Genomic DNA, 24,440 nt, shown 5'->3' on the forward strand with positions numbered 1-24,440 from the left:
TTGAGGACGGGTTTCCTTTAACCGGTAGGTAGTTCCTGTCACTGGAAAAAATAAGACTAAATGCCACTACATTTCCAGTTGTGCCCCTGTGATCCTGGGCGGGGGGTCATGGGAGACAGCACACTGTCTGGGGCTGTGACACAGATGGCGCATCCCACGCAGCCTGGCAGTTCTGGTCGTTACTGATAGAATGACTCACTAAAGGCTTCCTGAGTGGTTTGAGTACATCTATTCCTGCTGAGTCCGCTTGTACTTTCTCTAGGTATTACACGCGTAAACAGTGAGCTCGTGCTTGTCTCAGGTTAGCGTCTCCCTGATTTTGATGACTATAATCCAAATGTTCACCTCTTTTTCTATGCTGTAACTTAGTGTAACATAGTGAACTTTTATTATCCCGTATGTCCCATCTAATACTCTATCATTAATATGACACATCAGATAAATTCAAGAGCTAAACTACAACCTTTCTACCAAGTATGAAAAGTTATCCTTTTAATATGAAATATGTGTATTTCTGTTTTAAGCTGAATCACATCTTTATAGGCTTCTGATTAAAATGATTATTTCAGGACCAAGTACATGTTTCAAAATATACTATGCAGAGCTTAATATGGTATACCTGAATTTTTCTTAATTTGACAAAAATGGACAGAAGGCAAAATGAAAAAAAATTTATTTCCGCAGTGTTTTATCCACTGTCAATACTGTATTTTTGATGCAATATATTTGCAAAGAAAAAAAAACAATCTCAGCTTTTATTTTCCATTTTAAACAACTACAATATTTACAAGCTTTTAGAATAACAAACACTCAGACGCACACACACTCACGGACCCACGCAAGTACATGTATTCTTATCTCTGGTTTATACTGAATGCTGGTAAAGGCAATGGACGCTTTCAGAGCCCATGATCAGAAAAGGGAAACCCATTTTCCTTCCTCACACAGATCTTCCCGAACCACTGTGAATCTTCTTCCTTCCATTTCCTCATGCAGAGCTCATTGTATAGGCTTAATCAGTTTTTACAATTTATTTTTACTTAAACTATAAGCTTTAAAAAGCATAAGCAGACATGATTTCCCCCACATTTCTGTTATTTTGGTTGTAGAATCAAGCTTCACATATTAAAAAATCTTGTTTAACCACAGTCACACTAAACCCAGGAGTCATCTGGAGCAGCCATCTCATTTTCTACCTGCTACTCTGTTTGGAATCCAGGGCACCACGTCACCTGTGAGAGCAACACCTGAGCATCCAACCCTCCCACCATCTTACACGACTGTTGTTCCTTCTAGCGTGGCCCCACTGAGTCATAAATTGTCAGGTGCAGAGCTGAGGCGTAAGAAAAAGTTCTGACCCTATATAATAGGTATAAGTCTTAGGACAGAGTTGTCATGTAACCTCGCGATGACCATTGGCGTTCCCCCGAAGAATGTTGCTTTGCTTCCATAAAATGGCAGATATTAAAGTCTAGCTCGCAAACAGAACTTAGCTACTCTACTTCAGAAAGAACATGTGGCCAATAGGCAGTAAGGAGAAATTCTTATCATACATACTTCTTGACAGATGACTCTGCTGAGGTGATTCAAAGCAGCAAATATACTTGTTTTAAGCAAAATTAATGCTCCACTCACATACCTACCAGATCTATTTGTATAATAATTAATTCCTTTCCAGTCACAGTTCTTACCTAAACATTTCACAAGTTAAAAATGAGAAGTCCTAGGTGTATACCAACCAGATTTTTTCAATAGAGAAATGAAGAAGTGAGAGGCTGGTTTTTAAATACTTAGTTAAAAACCCCTACAGATGACCAATGTGATATTAAAACTTATGCTGCACAAATACATGGTCCTATCTGATTTTCCTCTTTCTCTAGATCAGTAACACTCAATTTCCACATGAGACTGAAACCAAAAGTTCATAGGCCATTTACAGCTTCCAAGTACCATTTTAGCCTTGACTAACATTCTTTTTCCACTCATTTTAGAATTACAAGAAAAGCCTCTGGAATAAAAATTGATTTTGTATACCTTATCTGAACAATTCATCATATCAAAGGAAAATGGACTGGGTCTGTGTCCAGGTAAAGTAAGTTTGCATGATGATAGTACACTACAGAAAAGAATAAGAATGAAGCCGGAGGGCTTAAACAAAAGGGTGGGGGATTGTCTATATTAACGGAAGAATAAGGAAGATAAACAAAAAGTAATTAATCTGGCCAGCAGTTTGTAGTTTAATAGCTAGTAAACAATTCAAAGACTTCTCAAGCAAAATTACTAAGGTGTCTTTTTCTCAAGTCATTTATTTAGGAGGAAAGATTTTTGAAAGTTAACTAAAAGAAGAAGACAATTTTAGACCCTGGGCAAATCCTAAGTTGAAAGACCTTGTTCTGGATGAGGGACTCAATGCAGCAATCTGCCAAATGAAGAGTTTCTAAGCACAGGCAGAAGGACGCTGCTCGGAAGCAAAGTGGAATTTATTAAGGCTAAGCTACCCTTGCTTAGATCAGAGGCTTTTTTTTTTTTTTAATATATTGTTAGAAGATAGAAAAATAAAGCAACTCAGGAAGAAAGACACATCTTCCTAATGAGCTTAGTCTCTACATAAAAACTTGCTATTTTCATTGCCTGACATTTGGTACACAGAGTAATTTTCCATACCTTACTTAGGATAGAAACACTGACTATCTCTGTTTCAAGGATTAGTAGAAGTATCTCAGATATACTTGAAATATTTTTAAAACTACTTCAAATCTAATGGAAGCTCATCTTCCTATAATAGAAACTCAAAGAATGCAGAACACTGATGAAGTCTGTTCATTAATTTCCTGAAAGGTAATTAATTTCCTCTTACCTTAAAAATATACAGCCTCACCACCTACTCTCCCAAGCCCCTTAGATATCAACAGCTTATATGAATCTAGACTCTTGGAAAATTAAGAATACTTTAGAAAAAAGTGAACATTTAAAGTTTTATGAAATATTTAAAATGGTGCAAAAAAGAGGACTCACACCAAAGTTATATGCTGGAAGATTAACTAAAAGCTTAATTTTGAGTTATAAAGTGATTTTTGCCACTGAATGAGAAGAAATAAGGGGGAAAAGCTAACAATTTATAATCCACTCCAGGACTCTCTCAAAAGAAGGAAAAAAACAAAATCAAACAAGAAAAAGACGAGAGAGATACCAATGAAACTCTGTTTAAGAGAAATGCGTAAAAAGCTAGTATTTTAATTCCATATTTTATTTTCCAATTGTGGAACTCGGAAAGTTTTGGCAATTATGAACTAAAAACACTAGTGTATGTATACTCGAGTCTTCCACACTAAATGAAGAAAGTTAATCGCGGAATCTTGACAAACCGCTCACTGTTCTCCAAGGTGGGGTGGGAGGGAGAATAAGCCAGTACGATCAATTACTTAATGGAAGCATGCATATATATATGTAATCACTCAGGTCCAATTATTGTTAAGAACCTTTCCTTCAATGATCACTGCTTCCTCTGACATAATTATTAGAAAAGTATTTTGACTTTCAAAAGACTATCAGTTTTAGACTTAAAAAAATAAGAACAGGGCTCCTGTTAGGGGTTCCTAATTGATAAATTCACTGAAGGGCTATCTGATAATAAAATTCGACTTGCTTTGAGATGGAAGTCCATAGGTGCTACCCCAAATCAAGATGCAATATATATGTTTTGTATAAAATCTAGTCTTGCATTTTTAGAGTATGCAATGTGTTTAAAAATTGGGGGTACGAGGTTAGGAATACAAATAATTCTAACTCTTCTGACTGAATCACCTGAAGCTTAGATTTTCTTTCCCCCGTGTAGGAAAATGAATTATCTTCTACTTAAGACTGAAAGGGCTCCACTTATCTTCCCATTTAGGTAATGGCCACGAAAAGATCATATTCATTTCAGAAAGAGAACAAGCAGCGGGAATCATAACTCCTTTGAGAATATCTTAAATAAACATAGACAGTTAGACAGATCATATATAGTCAGTTTCAGAAGAAAAAATATAACAGCCTGAACCTTAATGACGTGCTGCAGATTTGCCAAAATGAGGCAAATACGGAATACAGAATATCATGACAGTTATCAGGAAAATACATTTTAATTGGTCAATTTAGCAAAGGTACCCTTTGTGTAAAGGTTCAGGAAATCACTCAACAAATGTTTTTAAACAGTAAATTTGGCGAAGTGTGAAGTATGGAAACATCAGCACGAGGCACACTGGGTTCTGAATTACCACAAAAATTTTTAATTAGAAAAGGGCCTTACAGATGAAAATGCAGTCGGGTGGTGTATTCTTATAGCTACTGATTTCCTCAGTTTTCCTCCCTTCTACTGAAGTGTTGGGCTGCACCTCAGGAGCAACAGCGGGGAGCGAGCGAGGAGGGAGACAGCTCCCCTCTCCTGTCACCTCCTCAAAAGACACTTGAAGCCTGTGCCGTCCGATGCGGGAGCCGCCAGGCACATGTGGCCAGTGCGTACTGGAAATCTGGCTAGTGCCACGTGCTGAACGAGGAACACTTCGGGTGCACTAGATCCGCTAAACTGTATGAGTAAAATCAATTCCACCTGCTTCTTTTCACCTCCTACTCACAGCGGGGTAGAAAGATGGCTGCTCCTAAATGCTCAGACGAGACACAGAGTCGTCTTTGGAGTTTCACCCGAAAGGGGAAAGTTTTTTGGAGGCTCTAAAAAATGCCAAAAGTTGGAAATTAAATCTAAACTGCAGTTTCTACCCAGCCCGATTGTAAAACTGAATTATAGATTTCCCTGAATACACAGATTTTTTTTTTTAAAAAAAAACCAATAAAATTTATGAGACAACATCTTAAGTCAATTTCACAGTTATAAATATCTCAAATTACACCTATATACTATAAATTACAGGAAATAAAATTCAAGTAATAGAAAAAGAAGACAGGAGCAAAATAAAAGGCAAGGTTATTCAGAGAGGGATATAACAATCAGAACTGCACCATTTGGAGAATTTCGCTTGAAAAAATTTTACTTGATTAACTGAACTGCATGTGAGTCCCTTCAAAAGCTAATACCTCTTAAAAGAAAAGCGATCAATTCTTTCTTTAAATTCCTGGATGTTCATCTTCGTCTTTGAAAAACAAAAATATTTTCTTCCCAGAACGGACCCCGGCAGAGCTTGCCCCAGTGCAGAGAAGCTGAGGGCCTGGGGCACACGCAGTGCTGGGGCTCATCTGACATGTGGACACAGGAGCTGGCAGTGGTGTTCACAGGACCGATGCGCTGTTATCGCTGGGGAATGCCAAAGGCGAAGCTAAGTGTGTCTTCCGATCTAGTGCGCATTTTAAAGGAAACACCCAGTGGACTGGCATGAAGTACAGACTCTAACAGAAAAGGAGCAGCACAGTTCCTGCTATGTATGTTTTAGGGAAAGGGAAGGGCTTAATCCCAAAGGCAATTTAAATAATGGTATTTTATTTTTATATATAAATAAACGTTCTGAGAAATCTCAGACTTTAGTGCATTGTTGTAAAAAATTAGTGCAGTTTTCTCATTAAAGTTTTTAGCGCTCAAGGAGTAAGATAAATCTATGTCTGTTCATAGTCTCTTTCGCTGTACATTAAACGTTCAGACGGCTAAATGTCAAACTGAAGGTTTCTACACTGGTCTGTTCTTAAAAATCAAGGTAAATGGATTTCATGTTCTGTGACAAAACATGGCAATTATTTTTGGCAAAGAAATTAGAAAAATATGAGATCATAGTTTAGAAATGAAGAGTTTGTTGATGTAAAGCATAGGCAATACATAGGAAAAAACTTTCTTTAAGGATGTATTTTTAACAGAACTTTATCCTTCATGCAGAATGTTTTCTCGGCAGCTAACTTAAAAAAATATTTCAGCTTTATTTGGGGATGGAGACAGCGACAGGAGCCGGGGCGAAGGACGAAGGCGAGGCGCAGAACCAAGCCCGCCCTCCGTCCCCGTCTCTCCCGACCCGGAGCCACGGGATACCTGCAGGCGTCTTCCGCGTTCTCCTCTCTTCTTCCAACGGCTTGGAACGGAGAGGGCAAAGAACCGTAGTTATCCGACACTGGCTCACACTTCAGCCCCAAGTTCTAGTACCCCAGTTTCTATCACAGTCACGTATTTATCATCAATCTGGACCAGCAGTACTGTCTTGTCGATGTGGGATCTAGTACCTGGATCTCTGCTGCAAGGCACCCATCGGTGAATCACCTATTGATTCAGAATACAGTCAGTGAGGGGCAGAGACCTGGAAAATAGTCACAAAATTCACTCACACTTACGGGTGGTCATTCTGTTTAGTGAAAAGGTACATTTAAAATAACATAAGCATAAATTAGCTAAACACATGCCAACAAGTCAGGCTACAAAAAAGTGAGAGGCTGGGTCAGCTTCATGAGAGAACTTACATGGCCTTCCATGCCCTCCTGAGGACTCCAGTCTTTCCAGCTGTTTCTCCCAGCTTTTAACCGAATACCCTCATCAGGCCACTGCAGCTCCTTCCTTTTGGACAGGTTGATCCCATCCAGAATTTGGCTGGGATCTACAATCTATATTGCAAATAAATATGGGTCATTTCCAGTTCAATTTTTTCTCGATGATGACAAATTCTATAATATCAAACAAAATTTCTTTCATAGACTCCCCGTGTCTCCACTGCCTATAACTGAACAAACAAACAGTCTGAAGGGCCTCCTCCTGAATTCCCTGTAGCCTACTGGCTGACCGTACCACAATGGCCACATGATGGCAGCTGAGTAGGGACAAAAGTCACCACTGAAACGCTACTTGATTTTGGTTCTTATGCGGGCAGAAACTTTTTCTCAACATTCAAACGTGTCCTAGTCTTCAGACTAATTATTACGAAGGTGTGTTCTCACCAGAATGCTTCATTCAACAAATGAGAAAAAAAAAAAACCCAAAAAACAAATGAGTGACACGAACAGCACAAGAAGCACGGGCTTACTCACTTGGACTCTGTAAATCACTTCCCCCCTTTTGGCGTGTGAATTATTGGCAGGACTTAAGGTGTTGCCTGGCTGGGCGTCAGTGGCACTGCTCTGACCTCCCTCTGTCCCAAGAAAGCCCACGAGAGTGTGATGTTTGCAGGCCGGGATGCTCTGGCTGGAGCTGCTGGACGAAGGCAGGCCGTGCTGCACACAGGCCACGCCGCTCTGACCGGAAGGCTCCGTCTGGTTCACCACGGAGAGGCGGGACTGGATGGAGGACGGTAAGTTGCGAAGCGATATCTGACTCGTGGAAGAGCGCCGACAAGGCACGAAGCCCGTGGCGGACATCCGGAGGGACGAGTGCCGGCTGCTGTAGCAGTAAGAGGACTGGCTGGCCACTGAGGCGCGAGCGGGGGACTGTCTGACCAGGCTTGACTGCACGGAGTGGGAGCTGTGGCTAGTGCCTAGGGAAGGACAAACAACAAGCTCATTCTAAGTGCGATGATTCAAACACAGAGTTGTTTATTTTTCCTTATAGTTTCCAAGAGTTTCCCCCCAATTACTTGGTCAATTCACTGAATTTAAATTATACCTAAAATTTCTTTTAAAAAAGTTTATATTTCTACCCAAAACTTTTTTAAAAAGATTTATTTGAGAGAAAACAAGAGAGTGCACAAGCGAGCGCAAGCACGAGTTAAGAGAGGGACAGAGGTGGAGGGAGAGAAAGAATCTCCACCAGACTCCTAGTGGGATGTGGAGCCCAACGCAGGGCTTGATCTGACCCTGAGATCATGACCTGAGCCAAAACCAAGAGTTGGAAGCTTAACAAACTGTGCCACCCAGGCGCCCCATACCTAAAACTTTTAATGTTGTCAAAAAGAAATAAATATCTGAGAACTGTTATCTTGTGTGCTTTTGAATTAATAATTTTAATTTGCTAATGCTTTTTAAAATTAAAATTCTGGGACAAAAACAAGACACACATGATTTCTGCAAATATCAGGATTTAACACTGAGGTGAATCCTAAAATATCTTCCACAGATATACTTCAGAAAAATAAGAATACCTCTTTAATATTTCAGAAATGAAACATCTCATGGAAATGCGACCATAGAAATATTTATTAAGGAGGTAGTATGTGGGAGGATCTATAACTACTACTTCTCAAGGTATAGAATTAATGTCCTTTCAATCCATCCCAATGACAAACTACACAGTCTGTAGAGAGATTGTGATTCCACACTGTAACTTTCATATCCATTAGGGGGTTACTACTAAATAAGAATTATCAGTGATATGGAATGGCAGGTCCTTCTGTGTCCTTTTTCAAATGGCTTGATATGATTCCTCTGGTCTGTCTTTTCCCTGACTTACAACAGTAATATGAAGATTAGGAAATAATTAACTATATTGAAAAAATTGCTCCATGTACTTTCTATCTGAAAATAGAGCTGATCAAAATAAGAGCATTTAAGAAAGCACAATCAAAGTTCTAGCTTTTCACTCAGAAGTTACAAAAGAACATAAAAAATGTTGGTAATACACCTATTTAGAGTCTTAATTCCAATGCTATCGGATTTTTTTTTTTTTTAAACAATGAATGTCTTAAGACTTCTCATTCATGTGAAGCAGTAGGGGAAAAGACAGCACTGGATCAACCAACTAGCCGTATGAAAACAGATTAAATCTGATTCCTACTGCATACCAGGTGGATTACAGATCTTGTGTTAAAGGTAAATTAGTAAAAACAAAACAAACCAAAAAACAAAACAAAGAAACCTGTCATGCCTTGGGACAGGAATAATTTTCCTAAACTAGGATACAAAAGTACTAATCATAAAGGGAAAGATCAGTAAACTGCTCTACACTAAAATTAAAAAGACTTTTGTCAAGAGAAGAGGAACCACCCTTCTTAGGAAGAGAATGGAAAGCCCAAGGATAGAATGGGAAGAGATATTTGTGGTACAGAAAACTGACAAAGAACTCAAACACAGAATATACAAATAAGAAAAGGATAATCATGGAACTAGAGGATATTATGCTAAGCAAAATAAGTCAGCCAGAGAAAGACAAATATCCTATTATTTCACTCATGTGGAATTTAAAAAACAACAGATGAACAGGGGAAGGGAAGTTAAAATAAGGTTAGTACAGAGAGGGAGGCAAACCATAACAGACTCTGAGCGTTGATGGAGAGAGGTGGGGGGGGGAGTGGGCTCAATGGGCGCTGGGCATTACGGAGGGCACTTATGGGGGTGAGCACTGGGTGTTTTATGTGGGTCATGAACCACGGGACTCTGCTCCTGACCAGCGCTGCACTGTATGTTAACTTGAAATTAAATTTGAAAAAGAGAAAGATAACCAAAGAGAGTAATAGGCAAGAGACTTAATAGGTACCTCAAAAAGGGAAACCGGTGATAAACTTATGTAAATTAAAACAATGAATTAAAGATCACCCCTCCCTCCAAGCAAGTAGGGAGCAGAGATGAGAAATGATAATACTCCAAAGCTGGTGAAAATTTACAGGATGGGCATTCTGATGTATGACTGGGAGAGTACCAATTGGTAAAAAAACAAAACAAAAACAAACAAAAACTTGCTGGAAAGATTTTTGGCATTATGTGTCATAAATATTAAATATTCTCATAAACATTGACTTAATGATTGTATTTTAAAAGTCTCTAGCCCAGGAAAATAGCGATTACAAAAAGTTTATTATAACATTCAGAAGAAACCAAACCATTGTCCAGTGAAAAAGAAGTTAAATAGATGATACTAAATATTATTAACCTTTAAAAAATATGATATTCCAAATAATACATATATTTAATTACTATAAATAGGATAATGTCCGACCAGAAATCAAGCAAAATACTCTATTTACATATTTCCAAGTAGGTAATACAGAATTCCTTTTTCTTTTTGAGAGAGAGAGAGAGAAAGTGAGCACACGCCCGTAAGGGAGGGGTTGGGGAGGGACAGAGGGAGAAGGAGAGAGAGAACCCCAAGCAGGCTCCATGCCCAGTGCAGAGCCCATGGGTCTCAGGGCTTGATCCCACCACCCTGAGACCATGACCTGAGCTGAAATCAAGAGGCTGATGCCTAACTGACTGAGCCACCCAGGCACTCTGGTAACACATCATTCTCTTTATACACGCACACTAAGAGGCTAACTTAGATACATAATTTTGTTTTCACATTACCTAGTGCTGGAGGATAAGATGTGACCGGTGGATGGAGTCCGGCTCCTGACCCTTGCCCTGGATTTCCAGTGCTTCCCTGGGACACACTGCTGTGGGGGTCACTGGCGCTCACTGCATTGTTGCTCGTGCAGGACAGTCCGCCTCCAGTGTCAGAATCTTCAATATTGCCCCCGCTGTTACAGCCGGCTCCACAGCCTTTCCTTAACCTAGGAACAAACACCAGAGGAAGCAGCATTATCCCATGATCACTTCAGGTGAGGTGTTTTATTCTACTTCGAGCTATTCTGAATGTTTAATGCTACTAATGTGCAATCAATATTAGAAACAACAAAAAAAAGGCATTTACATTTTCAAAGAATGGCCTAAGAACTATCCTCTCCTTCTTCTCGCCACTTCAATTCTCCCCAATCTACCTTCACTTTAATATAGTGTATCATCTTTCCCAATCTTTTCATCTTTCCTTAGCCGTAACGAACCGCACATAACAAAACTGTACCATTAAGGTGGAAATAGGACTCTTGCCAGCGTCTGCTCAGTGCCTCTGACGTGTATACCCCCTGAAAACCCCTCATTTCTGCTGTAGCGAACTTGGGAGAAAGCTGCTGCAATCATTTTTCCTGGTTTTTGTGTTTTTTGTTTGTTTGTTTTTTTAATGTAGGGTGACCAACTATCCTGGGTTGCCCACAACTGTCTCAGTTTTGCATTGAAAGTCCTGCTTCCCAGGACACTTCTTAGTCCTGCGGAAACCAGGACAGCTAGGAACCTTAATCTCTATTACCATTTCTCTTGAGGGAAGAGAGAAATCAATCTCTTTAAGGCAATTCCAGCAAAACAGATAATTTTTTAAAAGAAATTTTGAACACCACTCTGCTTTATGTTCTTCCTTCTGTTTGGATAGAGACTGATATTAAAATGTGAGACTTTTTTTTTTTTTTTTTAGTATGCCTAGCGGAAAATGCCTTCTTGAGAGTTTGCCACCCTAATCCCACATTCTGTTTTTCCTAAGTTCCGTTATTTAAGGATCTAAACAAAAGCCAGTAAGAAATTGAAAAAATACTCTGTGATATTTCTTCACCATCCACCAAACTATGATGTTCCTATACTGAACACCATAATTTACAAAACAAAAGGCAGAGAAAAAATTCGTGTGCATACTTGAAGACACTACAGATTCGAGATCAGAGCGATGACTGATTGTTAAAATGGCAACAGTGTTACATACCAAGGAGTTTGAGCAAGTACAGCATGCTCGCCCTTCTGCACCCTGGACTAAAACAGAAGGTGAGCAACTTCAAGTGTCTTAGGTTCTTCTCTAACTTGCTGTTTGTTGACCCACACATCCTACTAGTGTCATTAATGTTGCAATACAGAGTCAAAAAAGTTAAAGAAAAGATAACTATTCAAGATTTTACCAAATGCTGGATCAGTGCAATCAGAGTTGGACATGAGACTTATCTAGTGAGAGTCTGAAGATAAAAATTGCTCAGATCGACTTTCTGAAGTTCCTGATAGAATAGGTTTATATTGCGCTATGGCATCTGTATTTTTCTGTAAGCTTTCTAGGTGATACTTAAGTGAATTGCCTCGATGAAGGACAGAGCAAACCACCACTGAAATATGCAACCCCACAGCTCACCTGTGCCAGGTTGACACTATGAAGTTTCTGATATTTCCCAAACTGATAGGTCCCCCAAGGATTTCTTTAAGCTGTTCATGGCTGTCAGAGTAAGAAGTCGTCAGGGGTGAGACAAAGATTGGGTAGCCAATAGGTTGGTCACAAGATGAGTTTATCATGTTTCTCAGAGCTTGTTTGGCATTCTGGATGCTACCTCTCTCTGGGTTACGGTTACGTAGAAAAACAAGCTCTTGCTGTTGTCCTGCCCAAAGACCTCGGACGCATTCTTTATTAACCTGAAAACCAGAACACACGGGAATTAGGTTAAGGGGCCAAGAATGAAATTCACATAAACAGAAGAGTATAAATCAGAGGGATACAAAAGACACATGAAAGCCAACTGTAAAAAGCAGGAAACAAATACAAGTTGGTCACGATTGAATAGAAGTTCATCAATTTTCCATTGTCACATGCAGAACTCTTTTCCCTGGTCTGGTAAAAATATCAAGTTTTCCAAATTAACAATGCACTGGGTTTTGTAACTGAGATAACAGATATATTTGACAGAAATCAGAAGTAACAAATATTCAGAGTTAAAAGGATGTTTGTGACCTTGCAGGCTGATTAGATGAAGTAGATAAAAAGTGAATCATTGGGACGCCTGGGTGGCTCAGTTGGCTGAGCAGCTGCCTTCGGCTCAGGTCATGATCCCAGCGTCCTGGGATCGAGTCCCACATCGGGCTCCTTGCTCGGCGGGGAGCCTGCTTCTCCCTCTGCCTCTGCCTGCCATTCTGTCTGCCTGTGCTCACTCTCTCCCCTCTCTCTCTCTGATAAATAAATAAAATATTTAAAAAAAAAGTGAATCATTATAACCTATTAAAATAAAATTTCAGAAATTATGTCTCCTGAAGCCATGAGATGTTTAAAAAAGCAACAAACAAAGGGAGGTAGATGGGCAATGGGGAAATTGGGGGATGGGCATTAAGGAAGCCACGTGATGAAATGAGCACTGGGTGTTCTATGCAACTGATGAATCACTAAATTCTACTTCTGAAACTAATTTTTAAAAAAAGACAAGCAAAAAACAAAAAAAGTACAAACTATAGTATTGTTTTGAAACCTGGAAATCAGATTAGCAATATGGTGTTGATGTTTTAAGAAGAGACAGTGCCTGGAGTGTATATATAACAGATAAAAGATTGCCAAAATGGAAATAAGCAAAAATTTTAAGACTTTATGGCACATGAAAAAATTTCAGAGGACAGAATAGATTGCAAAATAAAACAAATTAAGCACTCACAATCAATGCTAATGTAGTATGGTCATTTTTCTTCTATAAAAAGTTTCAATCCCTTTCTAAACTTGGGGTAAGGTTATGTAACTTTTTTTTTTTCAGACACAAATAAATGCCTCAAAAACTAACCTTAATGACCCTGAAGCTCAGGTAGCGTCTATTGAGCATGATGATCTTGTATTCATTGGTGCCGTCATCCATGACATGCCGCAGAGCAAGAAGGGAGGGAGAGTTGGCGAGGACTGCACTCCGCCATGCAGGGTCCCCTTCATGGGCTATTACGAGGTTCTTTTCATGAGACACAATGGCTTCATAGAGCACAGTAGGGTCGTCATACTCATCTGGAGAAGTGAAATGATCCTAAACAGAGAAATAAAAAATATATACTTTACAGGAAAAGAAGGACTTCCAGATAAATGATAAAAGCTTCTGCAGTTACTAAATGAAAATTCTGAAAAACTGGTTTATTATGAATATTTCATATCCACACATATTATTATTGTTGGAGACAGAGTGTCTTAAATTTAAGCAGGTTAGGAATTAGCTCTTTACTTTTGTAAATACTTCAACCCAACCCTATCTTCTAAGTTTTAAATAAACAAGTATTTTTCCAATTTTTATATATTTTCTTTGTTTTTCTCGTTCAAGTGGGATTTTACATGTCTACATTCATACATATTTTTTTCTCATAAAGGACTGTCTCACTGGTATCAGTTAAGGAAGGCTAAACAATATAAAAGTCCCCTAAGTTGTGTTCCTTTTTAATGAGGCATTTTTCACACATAGCCACATCTCTAGAATGATCCCAATAAATATGCATTTTATCTCTTCTAGTTAAGATAAGGAGATTAAGGGCCCCAGCCCTAAAGAAGCTAGTCAAGTCTTCCCTGAGAAATCTCTTGGTCTAGGTAACCACCACTCCTGCATTCCACAGCTGTTATTTAATACCTCTCCTGTGTGGGATTCTGTGGCAGACAGCACGGATGAAAAAGGACTATGTGGAATGTATCCCCCTTCAGAAACCTGCAAGTTAACAGGGGATGCAGGACATATACCCACATAACCTTAAGACAAACTCAAAGTTCTGAAATGAAGAGTATATAATCGTAGCTATTCATAGTGGGGAGGTTGATAAATTTTTACACCTAAGTAAAGTCACTCATTTCCACTCAAGCCAAGTGACCAGTCTGTGTATGGTATCTGAGGGGAGATGGGTAAGTACAAGAAGGCAAGCTCCCCAACGATGCACCTCCACATCTGGGGGCTGGCCTATATGTGTATGTGAATAATGCTTCAGAATGTAAAAAAATCAGGCAACACCCCCAACCCACCCCAGCAACTCTTAACAACCTTGCCAAGCAGATTAAGTCCGTAATAACCGGCTTTGCAAATATCAAATCTGAAGCTCAAAGAGTCTTCGCTGCTTCCTAGGTTTAGAAAGTTAGTAAATGATTAAGCCAGGACTTAAACCCATCTTCAAAGAGAATTTACCATTCTGATTTTAAAAAGTGTGTGATTACAAATGTTAAATGAAAAATCTGTAAGTCCAGCTGACGTGATTAGGGAAAGTTACACAGTGCAGGTGGTTTTGAACTGAATCTACAAGAATGAAGACAATTTCCGTGGACGGAGATGGGCACTGTGCGGGAAAGGGAGAGAGCTCCAGGCAAGACATCCTACAGGAGAAGCACAGGTCAGTGAAGAACACAAAGGTGATTATAGCCTAAAGTCTCTCTGGGGAATTGAGTTTCTGTGACGTTGCCAGGCAGCGCTGTGCTAGACACTGGAGAAAGGCCAGTGAGTGAGACAGATACAAGCACTGTTCTCAAGGAACTTAGGGTCTAGTTAGAAAATACTGAAAACAAAACTACAAAACTAGCTTTTAGCCAGGTTGTGGAGCATCTCCCTTATACCTTACCCAGATTTCTGCTGTTGGGCTGGTGCACTTCCCTCTGTTACTCCCTCCTCTTAGAACTGCCTTCAACTGATGGGGCTGCCTCGGCAGGAAATGCCAGGGGAGGTTTATTCCCCCACCTGGTTGTGCAGGGGGCGAAGGTCCTTCATATAACTGCTGGTGACACGGACACTCCAGAACCCCCTCTAAATCCAGGAGAAGCCAGAATTCAGCTGAAACAGCTTCGCTTAGCTCCTTCCCTCTTCCTTCCTGCTCCCCACCCTTCCTTACAAATTCACCTGAGGACACTTGCGGTCTCTGGCCCAGGGATCCTGGGCTCTGACTCTGCTTCTAAAGAGTGTGGCCTAAGCTAGCGCTTATGACACCTCTGGACATCAGACACCAGCCCTCCCGACTTTCCTTTGAAATACCGAGCTCGCCTTCAGCAGAGAGCTAGATATCGTATGACGGGCTCTCCTTTAGCAAACAGTTCCTTTTAGGGAAGGAATTCTATCTTTGTATAGTAGTCTTCGTACAATTTTTTTTGGGGGGAAAAAAAGTGCAGACATAGGCAATAGTTACAGTCTTAATAAAATGGACAAAGTTGGAAATTATTAGACATGCCAAAATGGAGTATGATAAATCTTGCTCAATTATTTCTTTTCACTGGGCTTAAGATGGTTGGATGAGTTGTTTTAGAGGCGAAGTATTTGAAACAAGTAGAATGCTCATGAATAGGGAAATGGTTGAATAACTGCAGTTAAGAATTATATTCTGGAAAACTATAGATTAGATTTCTACATTAAAAATGTAGAAAGCATCCAAGTTATATTAAATATGGGGGAGGAGCACGTTACAGATCACTTTATGTAGCACAAAGGAAAATATTTGTATATATGAACTCAGGAAAATAAAAAAAGATATGCATCAAATTATTGGCAGTGACTGCTTCCTGGAAGGGCCATACAATGGTACAGGGTGATGGGAATACTTATTCTTGGGGCACGCTCACTTTTTAATGTTTGTCATTATTTTTCAAATACAAAGAGAAAAGAAATGTTTCCAGTTTGGGGAAAAGTTTTCAAAGTCATTTTAAAAATATATTTGAAAAGTTAAAAGCCAAAGCACAGTATATATTTTTGAAAAACGAAACGCATTCATTTTACATTCACGGGCAACCAACCCTCGTGCTAAACAACGAAGATATAAAGATCAGTAAAAAATGATTCCTGTCCTCAACCATACATTGTAATATTTTTTCATGTATCACTTATAAGCCAAAATGGACTTTGATTAGTTTATTTTAGTTCTAACAACCATGTAATCATCAAAGAGACTAATGAAAAAGGTAAAACAAATAAGGATGTAAAGTGTTTTATGTTTTACAAAATGATTAAATAGAGGATAAGAACAGGAGAACATGTGAAAAAGGCAATTTGCTTAATTTCTCTGAGTTGAGTCTTCACCTACCAAACTGGGATGAAAATCATCTTCTCTGGTATTATGTATATGCTAGCACTAATATGCTGTACAACACTACAATTATTAAATATCACACAGATTATGACCATTTTTATTTATAAAGTAAAAACATAATACAGTCAATTGGAGAATTTAAAAATTTTAAAAAATGGTAAAGGAAAAAACAAAAATTAAAAACACCTACAAAGTGTCCTAAACACACATTATCAAGGACTGTCTGAGAGGCAAGAGATAAGAGAAATTTTGTATTTCTAGCTTTCTGGGAACAAATCCTTTTCTTTACATACAATAAATTACACCAATTTACCTGTGCAGTTAGATGCATTTTGACAAATACGCACACCCACGTAATCACCGCCACAATCTAGATCTAAAACTTTTCCATCACCCCAAAACATTCCTTCCTGTCTTTTGGCATTCAATCTCCACATCCTACAGAATCACTAATCTGCTTTCTGTGGCTGTAGACTAGTTTGGCTTGTTTTAGATCTTATATAAATAAAATCATACAGTATGTACTCTTTTTATGTCTGGTTTCTCCCGCTGTGCATAATGTTTGAGATTCATTCATGTGGTATCTAACAGTAGCTCACTTCTTTTTATGGCTAAGTAATATTCTATCACGTAGATATACCACAGTTAGTATGTTCATCTGTTGATGGACACATGAGTTGTTTCCAGTATGGGTCTATTACAACTAAAACTGCTAGGCACATTCTCTTAAGTAATTATCCAGGAGGGGAACAGCTGGGTTATACGGAATGTGTATGAATCATCTTTCTTTTAATATATATGCCTATGGTTCACTTTTGTGGGTTGGGTTTTCAAGAGTATATAACTCATGAAATGTATGAGTAAATATATGAGTACGAACTTTGGAGATTCCCAGTACTGATTTACAGATCTATCTTTTCTTGGCCTAAGAGTCCCTCATGGGCAACCCAACATGTGTCTCAAAATGATGCTCACTAAGTGGTTGTTTCTGGCTACTGCAGAGGTCGATCTCGCCCTCCTCAAAGGTGTATCAAAATTACGGGACTTTTCCTGGCTGCATCTGTGTTCTCTATCTTCCCCCCGCCACCAACCCTCTGTGGCTCCCCGGTTCCTGATTCCAACTCCTTACCCCCATGGTCTGTCACGGTTGTTGTCAGTCATGGCTACTGAAAGTAAGCTGTAGTGTGTAGCCCACGTGTGTTGGGCCAAATGTAAGGTAGAGAGACCCTGTCACAGACAATAATGCCACAGCCAAAAGAACATGTAAGAAAATGGACCTGACAGCAATAGGGAAGAGCACCTGTAAGGAGAGACCGGCAAAGACCTAAGGTATCCGAAAATTCCCTGAGCCTCAGTTTCTTCTCTGACTGATGGAGAGAAAATACCTGTTATAATGTTTAGAACTGACTGAAGATGTCACTCTGGAGGTGTTAGATAACCATGCTGTATAAAAGAGTATTTCTTACATACAGATATATTATTAATCAGTGCCTTTTGAGAAATTCTGAAGTTTTAAAAACATTTTAATCTAAAGTCATTATCTTTTTCATTTAAACATATTGACTTGGCTCAAAACTGTAAAGCTCGTCTGAAGACAGACAACTCTAATTGTTCCCAAATGTGTATTTTCTCAATGATCCTCAAAAGAGTATTCCATTTTCCACAGAGACTTTCAGATAATATATCCCTTCTCAGTAATTTCCTAAATAATATGGGAAATTGACTTTATTCTAGCAGTTCAGATCATAGTAAAATCACTTGAGGAGTAATTCACCCTTTATTTGGGGGGGAAAAGATTCAAACAGATCTGAGTAGAGTCAATGCATTTTATTTTATTTTAAGATTTTATTTATTTATTTGACAGAGAGAGATCATAAGTAGGCAGAGAGGCCGGCAGAGAGAGAGGAGGAAGCAGGCTCCCCGCTGAGCAGAGAGCCTGATATGGGACTCGATCTCAGGACCCTGAGATCATGACCTGAGCCGAAGGCAGAGGCTTAACCCACTGAGCCACCCAGGTGCCCAGCTGATGCATTTTAATGAGGCTTATCATGTGGTCTCTATCATCAGATCTGATGACTACTATTAAGTGGAATAACTAGAGTAGCTCGTACTGGTACTTAATTTCCTAATATAGTTTTGAAATAATCCAGGGCTTGGATATGTATTTTGGGTCCGCATTTTATTACCCTACTAGGATTATTTAAGTAAGGCTAAATCTGTCCTAATCATCTATTATTCTATATAACATGATACATGAAACAGCAGCACTTATAACCCTCCTGAAATGTTACCACAATGCATTGGGAGTTAGCTAACATTTGCCTACAGAAGAGGCTTGAATCACAATTATGTGAAATGTGAGGTCAAAATAAGGGCCTGAGAGCTTTATTCCTAGTTTGTCACTGCCGACAGTTTTCCTCAAGTTCATGTCCAGATCAGTTACTCTCCAATATTAATATTCAAATTTACCCTTAGAAACACAGGTTGAGGCTTCTAAGATCTAGTATCTTGTCATAAATCATGTTTTCCCGTGTTTCAAATTACAGCATTTCTCAAAAGGTTCTTAAGAAACATAATTTGGAAGTCAAATGAAGAAGTGCCATTAAACACCAGTAATGCCTTATAATTCTCCTCTTCTTACCTGATGAAGTTTAATGGACATGCGGATTCCCGGGACGACTACTTTCCTTAGCAATTCCATGTCAGCAAAGATCCATTCATCTCGAATTGAAGAAATACGGAAATCTCCCTTAAATAGGGCATGCAATCCATAGAGGAATGACTCTAAATTACTGTTAGGATTGGAGATAAAGGTTTACGTATTTTGACAAAGAACTTCCATTACACTGATTCTTACATGTGGTTGAGCATCAGAATCATCTGGGAGTGTTTTGCAAATACAGAGTCCAATGACTATACTAATATCAGAACCCCTGAATCAGACTCACAAGGGACAGGGGCCCTTTGACCTGGGATCCTTGTTTACGAACCACTATACGAGTAAGTCCATGAAAATAAACAATAGACAAAGAGTGTATAAGCCACAAAAGCTTACAGAGGGTCAAATGGAAAACATGTAGTAATCACAAAAGAAATTTAAAATATGTAATATTGCTTAGTTCTAATTCATTCAGACGCTTATGACAAGAAATTCAGCTTATATATATACTCCCAAAAAATCTAATGTACTAAGTTAACTATATTAAGAGCATAAATGCTCTGGATCAAAAAAAATTACAAGGAAATATGGAAAAACAAGAAGAAGTAACTCATTAGAAACACAGATGTAAAATGGGAGAAGACCAATCAAACTTTACAGGCGATTATTTTTAAAATGTCTTAAATCCATGAAACTCTCATTATCAGTAGTCACCCACGCATGTGTGAATTTTAAAAGCCAGCCATTAACCACCAGGGAGAACTCAATTATGTCCGCAAAGATATGTAAAAAAACAGTATCAGAAGAGAGTTCTGCAATAAATTAGCATAGAATGCTTCCATGAAAGGCTAATTCAGATTTATGTTATACAGCTTCTCTTACTCTCTTCCTGAAAACAGAAATGCCTTCCTTACCTGGACATATGGTGGGATGCGGTCCCCAGAGCTCTCCGTCCCAGAACACAAAGTCCATAACAAAGAGTCACTAGGGATGAATCTTTGTCTACATCCAGTGGCTTGAAAAAACAAGGAACACTCATTATCAGAAAGACATAAAGGTATTTAACAAATCGGAATAGCTAATAAATTAGAGGATGAAGAACTCAACTAATATATAAGTTCTAGGTCTTTAAATAGTTCTAATGAGACAAAACTTAACAAATCAGTGTAAAATGAAGTATGAGTGTATATGAGGTGTTCCTCTGAAACCTTTAAATAAAATCTAATGCTTTATAATATTGGGACACACTTTTTAAAAAATCCTGACTTTTATTAAATATTAGGATCTTAGCAAAACATCTCAAAGTACTTACTGGCATACATCATTCCTGATAATGTCCTCTCCTGAAAATACAATATTCTTTCTATTAATTAGTTGTTTGGGGACATAACCTGGCAAACAGGTTATTAGCGACAGCTGTGTTAGCCTACTAGTGACGATTACCAGAGTGAAGAAAATCAAATTCGTATCTGTGAAATACTGCTTCCCCTCAACCTCTCAATTTTTTTTAAACAACTGAAGGTTTTCTTATCCAGATGGTCAGAAAGAAGGAGGTCTGGAAAAACTGACCTCTTAATAACAAATGGGGATATTCTTTCCATCTCCAAAAAAAAGGACTCAAACAGTTACAAATGCAGTACATGAGCTCTACCTTTGCTCTTCGAGAAGAGCAGTACTCTATCCAGTTGAGGTAAATCACACAAAAACTCTCTCTGGATATGCCAGCCAGTCGATGGTCATAGTCTTCATCGATGTTTGGGTTAAATGTTGGGTCCACATCAACATAATTTCGATCTGCACACAGACGTAGTCCTTCCTGCATTGTCTCATTGGCGAGCCACTCCTCCAGTTTAGAAGAAGTTGTAACATAATAAATGATACCCTAATGGGGAAAGATTAAAACAGCAACAACAACAACAACAAACCCAGGTTAAGTTACAGTTTGAATTAACTCCAATTCTTCATTAAATAAAGTCCAATGGTTTATACTGATTGTATAACTAAAAAATATTTTATTCTAGCTCATTACTCTAAGAATACATTTTAGAAATGCTGTAAAAAATACACCTCAGGCCTTTCTGGATGAACAGTTAATTTAATACTTTAAAAAAGTCACAACCATAAATTCATCAAGATAAATTCAAAACAATTTTTTTTTATTGATTTTAGAACTTTTGAATTGAGGACATTTTTAGAGAGGTAGAAAAACTTTACTGTGATGCATTTCTCATAGAAAGTTACTAAATTATCTTGTGAAGCTAGGTCAAGTTATAGAAATATAATAGTAAAGCAATAGAAATATACCTATTTAGAACCAGAGACAGAAAATGCCATATACACAGAGACACATAGCACATAAATAGTGCAAACTTGATCTATTTAGCTTCCTGAGGTTGGGTTTAGCCAACTACTAATTATAAGATTAACATTCACCCCAGTCAGCACAAGCAAAGTGGTACACAGAGGTAGTAACACAAATACGGAAAATCCAGATATGGGTCACTAAAATTCAGCATACATTTTCCTCTTCAAAATACTGCTTTGCCTGCAAGCTCCAAATCATAGTTTTGCTATAATCCTGTAAAATCTTTAGCAAAAACAGAACACCTATATAGTAACGAACTAACCTTGCCCAAAGAAAGGTTTGGTCTTTGCCCTTGGGTCCTGGGAGGGAACTTCTACTCCTCTGGAATGTCTTTGTTCACCTATGAGCTTACAGCCATGATCTCTGGAGGAGCTGGGAACTAGGGCTGGTCACAGGGTAGTCAACCACATGTAAGTGACTACGCTCCAATAAAACTACACACCCAGGCTCAGGTGAACTTTTTTGGTTGACAACAACTGGGAGAAACGGGCATTATCTGCATAACTGCACTGACAGAAGACAAGTGGAAACTCATGCCTTGGTGTCTCTGGCCCCTGCCCTACACACCTATTTCCTTGGCTGATTTTAATCTGTATCCTTCCACTGTAATAAACCATAACCATGAGTATAATGGTTTTGCTGAGTTTTTTGAGTACTTCTGGCAAATTACCAAACCAGAGACTAGTCTGTGGGGATGCCAAAATTGCAGCTGGTGTTGCAAGCGAGGGTGGTTTTGCGGACCTCCCAAATCTTGCAATACTTTTATTCAGGTTATTGAAAGCAGCGCAAGAAATGGTTAGCGGCAAGGGCTCAGCAGCTGGACAAGCCTAGATTTAAAATCCTTAACTCCACCTGCTAATTAGAGGACTCTGGGCAGGTAACTTCTGATTCTTGTTTATTTCTAAAACACAGAAGGAACTGTATGCATATTCCTTAGCCCAGTGCCTTAAACATATGAGGCACATATGGTAGTTATTATTCATGAACAAATGGCATGAGTTCCACTGAAGAAGGAAACAGCAATACCATAGTAGGTATACTTTACTGACTTAATGGATACTAGAGATTTTTTTTTTTAAAACAATAGACTCCAGCTGGCCATGAAGCCCAAAGTAGGGCCAGAACTCACAACCCTGAGATCAAGACCTGAGCTGAGATCAAGAGTTGGACACTTAACTGACTAAGCCACCCAGGCGTCCCAATAATACTAGAGAATTTAAATCACTGCTTAGAAGCAAAGCACAAGTATTTTTTAAAAAAGTTTTTTTCCAAGAAGATCAAAAGCTCTAACTGGGCATACAGCCTTACCTTGACATAATAAGTGGTGAGTACTTTCCGAAGGTCAAAGACTTGGAGCATAGAGGCAGCACTGTTGTCAGTGATACTATAACCCTCCAGAATATACTTAGTGACGATCACCTCCCAAGCTAGCCAGCGCTGGCTAAACGCAGCATTAAATGAAAGCACATGAGGAATATGTCCAGGTTCACAACAGCAAAATCCTTCATCTTCTTCAACGCCTTCAGTAATGGCCTCCACTTCCCGTTGTTGACAGTAAGTACCTTAGAGAGAGAGAGAGAGAGAGAGAAAGAGAGTGACAGAGAGATCACTGCATACAATGGAGAAAAAAATCACATGCAGTAGAACATGAATGCTCCAAAGACACCAGAAATTTAGGGAAAAAACAACAACAACACACCTTTTATAGTAACTGAAAGTATGGGAGCGATCTACCTTGGAATGTTCACTAACCAACAGCAGGAAGCTCGACACCAGGCATATTATATATTCACGTCCCGCAGAATCACAACATGCATTAGCACATTCCAGCTTCCGAAAACCTGCGCAGTTACCTCCTTTATTTTCACTCACTGATCCCAAACTTTTCAAACCTGGGCTTTCAAATGCAGTCCTATCACGTGAAGGCCAATGAGTAAAGGGACATCACATGACGGTTTGAGTTAATTCAGTAAGGGAAGAATGGATTTAGAAATGAATCACTGCAGGGCACACAACAGAGACAGACATGCAGAACCGAAAGAATGGGAGCTCCGTTTACCAGCACCATGTCCATGTGGCAAGAAGAAATATTATATACACGTATTTGGTTTTTTTTTTTTTTAAAGATTTTATGTATTTATTTGACAGAGAGAGACACAGTGAGAGAGGGAACACAAGCAGAGGGAGTGGGAAAGGAAGAAGCAGGCTCCCTGCTGAGGTCAAACCCAGGACCCTGGGATCGTGAACTGAGCCACCCAGGTGCCCCCATATATATGGATATATGAACTGTAATGGTTCATGATAATTTTATCTTAAATTCATAATTACTTTTTCTGTGGCCAATTCCAACAGTAATTGGATAAAATTACATGACTGGCATTTGAAGCTTACCTGCTGATAAAGTTTCAATTAGCCATGAACTCTGATTATTCAACACTAGGAAACAATCCTTTGAAATTACATTCTTTTATATAAGATATTAGACATTCCCTGCATTACTGTTACTGAAGTAAAAATACAAAATCAGAATAAATACAGAATTACACCCACAGCAATCTAGTGCCAGTAAAATATCATCTGTCACATTAATGTTCATTTTTATTTTGTTCTGTGGCCTTGCTTCCACATAAACAGCAAATTCCTTAAATTCTGTAAGGACTACAAGGGGATTACACTTGATTTTATAAAAGCACATTATTTCGGTTATATAATAACTTATGTGGACTTCATAATTTTTTTTCCTTTAAAGAGAATATATACACCATCCATGTTTGAAAAACACTGCTTTTTTTATTTTAAAGATTTTATTTATTTATTTGAGAGGGGGAGAATACTCGTGGGGGATAGGGCAGACAGAGGGAGAAGCAGACTCCCCACTCAGCAGGGAGCCCAATGTAGGACTTGATCCCAAGACCCTGGGATCATGACCTGAGCTGAAGGCAGAGGCTTAACTGACCGAGCCAC

General features: G+C 38.8%; 1 protein-coding gene across 7 annotated transcripts in view; it reads right to left on the bottom strand.

Annotated features, from left to right (window-relative positions):
* Window positions 1–656: 656 nt before the first annotated feature.
* PCNX1 (pecanex 1) overlaps window positions 657–24,440 on the bottom strand; it is a 159,653-nt gene continuing 135,869 nt past the window's right edge. For 6 of the 7 annotated variants that reach the window (XM_032345077.1, XM_032345080.1, XM_032345076.1 and 3 more), the window contains 10 exons: window positions 22,785–23,038; window positions 20,763–20,993; window positions 20,026–20,126; window positions 19,094–19,244; window positions 13,212–13,442; window positions 11,810–12,084; window positions 10,174–10,379; window positions 6,991–7,433; window positions 6,430–6,570; window positions 657–6,232 (listed from right to left, as the gene is read on the bottom strand). In XM_032345077.1, coding sequence (XP_032200968.1) covers window positions 6,092–6,232; window positions 6,430–6,570; window positions 6,991–7,433; window positions 10,174–10,379; window positions 11,810–12,084; window positions 13,212–13,442; window positions 19,094–19,244; window positions 20,026–20,126; window positions 20,763–20,993; window positions 22,785–23,038 — 2,174 coding nt within the window. In that variant the 3' untranslated portion in view covers window positions 657–6,091. Of the gene's footprint in view, window positions 6,270–6,429; window positions 6,571–6,990; window positions 7,434–10,173; window positions 10,380–11,809; window positions 12,085–13,211; window positions 13,443–19,093; window positions 19,245–20,025; window positions 20,127–20,762; window positions 20,994–22,784; window positions 23,039–24,440 lie in introns of all 7 variants that reach the window. The other variant, XM_032345079.1, reaches the window with a different exon arrangement.

Source organism: Mustela erminea, chromosome 5 (assembly GCF_009829155.1).
Source record: "Mustela erminea isolate mMusErm1 chromosome 5, mMusErm1.Pri, whole genome shotgun sequence".
Classification (NCBI taxonomy): domain Eukaryota; kingdom Metazoa; phylum Chordata; class Mammalia; order Carnivora; family Mustelidae; genus Mustela; species Mustela erminea.